The 4,054-nt window shown below is 59.6% G+C and overlaps 1 protein-coding gene across 1 annotated transcript; it reads right to left on the bottom strand.

The window, feature by feature from the left end:
- Positions 1 to 1,424: 1,424 nt before the first annotated feature.
- LOC104671730 lies at positions 1,425 to 2,171 on the bottom strand. Its single transcript, XM_010375333.2, is given in 2 exon segments — positions 1,425 to 1,565; positions 1,568 to 2,171. Coding segments are annotated over 2 exon segments (624 nt in total). The 5' UTR covers positions 2,051 to 2,171.
- Between the last annotated feature and the right edge of the window lie 1,883 nt (positions 2,172 to 4,054).

Below are 4,054 nucleotides of genomic sequence, written 5' to 3'. Positions count from 1 at the left end.
AGCCGAAATCGCACCACTGCACTGCAGCCCAGGCCGGAAGAGTGAAACTCCATCTCAAAAAAAATTAAAATTACAAATCAGTAAAAAACATTTAATACAAGATGAATATACAAAAATTAGTAACTTCTCACTCCTCTAGCAATAATCACTTGGGAATTAAAGAAAAAAAAGAGCCAAAATATTCCATTTGCCATGGCAACTGAGTAGTTGGGGTGAAGGTTAGGATGCTGTAAGGAGCAGCTCCGGGCATGGGGAACTCGATGGAGCATCATTTCTCTCCCACATGGTGGCTGAGAACGGCTCGGTGGGCTGCTCTGTCATCACACATGGGGTCCCCCAATCACGCCTCTCCTCTAGCCTTCCAGGCATCTTTCCTGGCTGCGGGGTTCCAATGGGTGCAGAAATGCCCACATCCAGCTGGCAGGAGGGGCCAGGGCAGGGGCAGGAGAGTAGAGGCCATGTTTTCCAAGACCACATGTGAGACATGGCCCATGTTGCCATGTGCGCTCCATGGTTAGCCCTTGGTCAGGGCCTGGCTTGGCTGGAAGATGGGCTTGCTGAGGCAGGGACAGGCAATGCCATCGCAAGAGAAGGGGCCGGAGCTGGCAGGAACAGTGTCTCCACGTGACAAAAGCCTCCGACAATTTGGCAAGAAAGGTGGGGGTGGGCGTGAGAGGACGCAGGGCCCCCACCGCTCAAGCAAGGAGAGCGGGGAGCAGAGCCACGGAGAAGGCCCAGCCGGGAGCCGCTCCTGCCAGCCTGAAGCCCAGCCTCCAGGTTCAATGAAATCACCTCCAGTTATCCCAGGAGAAAGGTGCACGGCCTAGGAAAGAAAAAACAGGCAGCTCGGACCCAGGCTCCAATCCCGGCCCCCAGTTACCAGACAGGGGCAGCCACATCGCGTCTGTGTGCCTCAGTTTCTACATCTGCGGCTGCAGTGATGGTTGTGCCCGCCCAGTGGGGCTGCTGTGAGTTAAGGGGTGAGAGACAGAGACGCTTCCCTGTCCACTGTCTCCAACACGTTCTTCCTGGTCACCCCTCACTCAACACCCCAGAGACCAGGCAGGCGCCACGGACAGTTGAGAAGGCATCCAGCCTGCAGAGCGGAGTCCAGGACCCAGAGAAGCTTCAGGGGTGAGCAGGGTGGGTCGGGGCTGGGGAGTAAATGACAGGGGGAGCACGCGGAGGGAGGAGGGAGCTTCAGGACAGGAGGTGCAGGCTGAGTGAGGATGGCTGAGCGGCCCTTGTATCAGAGCAGGGGAGGCTCAGCGGAGGTAGGGGCAGGCTCAGCCTCTGCGCTTCTGCCTCCAGGATGTTATGGATCTGGCGGGGAACGCGTAAACCATGAGCTCACCCCGCGGGAACGTGGTTTCCTCTGGCTGCCCACACAACAGCTGTTCCCCATCAGTACCGGCCCCATCTCCCTAGCAGGAAGCCGGGCAGCCACTGCAGGCCAGGTGTGGACGCCCCTCACAACCCTCCCATCTGCGCGGACATCACTGGACAGGGTGGTAAGGGGGAGGGGAGCAGTGAGGAGAGGGTGGGGTGCAGCCCCCCATGTCTCTGGCCCCCTCTGGTCCCTACCTTTGCTGTGACCATGTGGAGGAAGCCCAGCTCCCGGAGGTGGGGCCAAGCCTTCAGGATCCTCAGTGCCACCAACCAGGCCTGACCCCGACTGCTGACTGAGCCCCACGTGGTTCCTCTGCCCTGGACATGCGCACCCCCGTGCCCTCCCGGCTCTGCTGCAGCAGACCTGTGTGCCAGGGCCTTCTAGACGGTTCTGGCACCTCCTGTGTGGACTGTTCCCACCATACCTGGTCTGGGCTGAGGCTTTCTGGCCCTTCCCCTTCTCACCCTGACGATGTTGGCCTGGGGGGCCCATGAATGTGCCCTGCCCATGTGGCCCTCTGCAGTCACCCACAGCCAGCAGGACCCAGATTCCTTGCAGGCCAAATGCAGGTGCCCCAGCTCCTCCAGCCCTTCCCCCCGCAGTATGTGGCCAGTGACAAAGAGGGGATGAGTTTGGCCCTGTGCCATGCTGGGGCCACATGCCTGCCCTGCCCGCCCTGAGTGTCCCAGCTGTGAGTCCCCAGCCCACTGGCTTCAGGCACTGCCAAGCCCCTTGCTGTCTTCCCTGAAGAGGGTGCGGGTTTCTCCAGGCCAGGCCTGTGGTCAGCAATGCAGGCAGGTGTTTGTGACCAGGGCGTCTGTGCTATCAGACACAAGAATAGCCCCCAAACCACGCAGGGAGGGAGGAGGCCCTGAGAGAGAAGGTGCCGTTACACACATGTGACCGCAGAGAAGGCTGCCTTCACCCCATCTGCACCCTGGGAGCGCCTGCCGCCCTGAGGACCCAGCACAGTTTCTGGTTTTCTGGTGCTGCCTTCTTTTTTTTTTTTTTTTTTTGAGACAGAGTCTCGCTCTGTTGCCCAGGCTGGAGTGCAGTGGCCTGATCTCGGCTCACTGCAAGCTCCGCCTCCTGGGTTCAGGCCATCATCCTGCCTCAGCCTCCCAAGTAGCTGGAATTATAGGCGCCCACCACCACACCCAGCTAATTTTTGTTTTTGTTTTTTTTTTGAGACGGAGTCTCGCTCTCACCCAGGCTGGAGTGCAGTGGCGCGATCTTGGTTCACTGCAAGCTCTGCCTCCCAGGTTCACGCCATTCTCCTGCCTCAGTCTCCCAAGTAGCTGGGACTACAGGTGCCCGCCACCACGCCCGGCTAGTTTTTCTATTTTTAGTAGAGACGGGGGTTTCACTGTGTTAGCCAGGATGGTCTCGATCTCCTGACCTCGTGATCCACCCGCCTCAGCCTCCCAAAGTGCTGGGATTGCAGGTGTGAGCCACGCGCCCCGCCAGTGCTGCCTTCTTGGGGCGTGGCCCTCACAGCGCGTCACCTGGCTCCTGCAAAACAGCTTCGTTGAGATGAAATTTACATGCACACAAGTCACCCTTTACAGTGTACAATTCAGTGGTTTTTAGTACATTCACGAAGTTGTGCAACCATTCCCACTCATCTCATTCCGGAACACGTTTATCATCCGCAGAAGACGTCCTGTGCCTGTTAGCAGCCGCTCCCCGCCGCGGTTTGAGTGCGGCCACAACAGAACGCCAGACAGCGCTTTATCAACAGAGACTTCCTGCCTCCCAGTCTGGAGGCCAAGGTCCCAGCAGGGCCATGTCGGGTTCTCCTCTTCCAGGACGGTCCCTCGCAGGGGGCATCCTCACCGGCTGGAGGGTGGGCCTGCCCCACAAGCCCTTTTCATAGTGGCTTTAGTCACAAGGGCTCTGCCTCGTGAGTGGATCAGACACCGCCCATCAGGCCCCACCTCCTGGCACTGCCTGGGGTCTAAGTATCCGCCTGAGCTTTAGAGGATGCAAGCATTCCAACCACAGCACTGCATGCAGGGCCCAGTACTCCCCCCTCTCACATACAAAATCGTATGAGTCAGCGTTCTCTAGAGGGACAGGACTCATAGGAGACATGAACGGGATGATCTTGGACTCCCTGCCCACCTTCCAGACACACGGGGGCAGGGCTGGGCCCCCACAGCTTTGCTGGGCTCAGCCCACTCAGGGCGTGGGGGTTGGAGTCTCCTGCCTGCCACTCTCCCAGGCTGTGGTTGGTCACTGGTGGCCCTGCAGTCCTGGGGTCTCGGAGGCAACCCCCACCCCCTCGCCTCGGCTTCACTGGGCATTGCCCCACTGGGGATTCTGAGGCAGCTCTGCCCCAACGATGAGCCTCTGCCCGGGCCCCAAGACTGTCAGCAACATCCTTTGAAATCTGGGTGGAGGCCGCCGTCACTTGCAGGGTCAGTACCGCGTGGATGCCACCAAGGCCCACCGCATGCGCCTTCAGGAGCAACAGGTGGAGCTGCACCTGCGCCTGCCTGAGCCATGGCGGGGGCAGCCAAGGAGGGCTGGGCCAGGATCTGGGGAGACCCAGGCAGGCAGTGAGCTTTGTGGTCCCAAAGGTGCCCCAGAGGCCCGTCCCTTGCCATGATTCTGCCCTCAGGGCCCTTCTGGAAGGAACTAGCTTGGCTGTTTTTCCTCCGA

This window comes from Rhinopithecus roxellana, chromosome 2 (assembly GCF_007565055.1).
Source record: "Rhinopithecus roxellana isolate Shanxi Qingling chromosome 2, ASM756505v1, whole genome shotgun sequence".
Taxonomy (NCBI): Eukaryota; Metazoa; Chordata; class Mammalia; order Primates; family Cercopithecidae; genus Rhinopithecus; species Rhinopithecus roxellana.
This window is presented reverse-complemented; position numbering and strand designations above follow the sequence as displayed.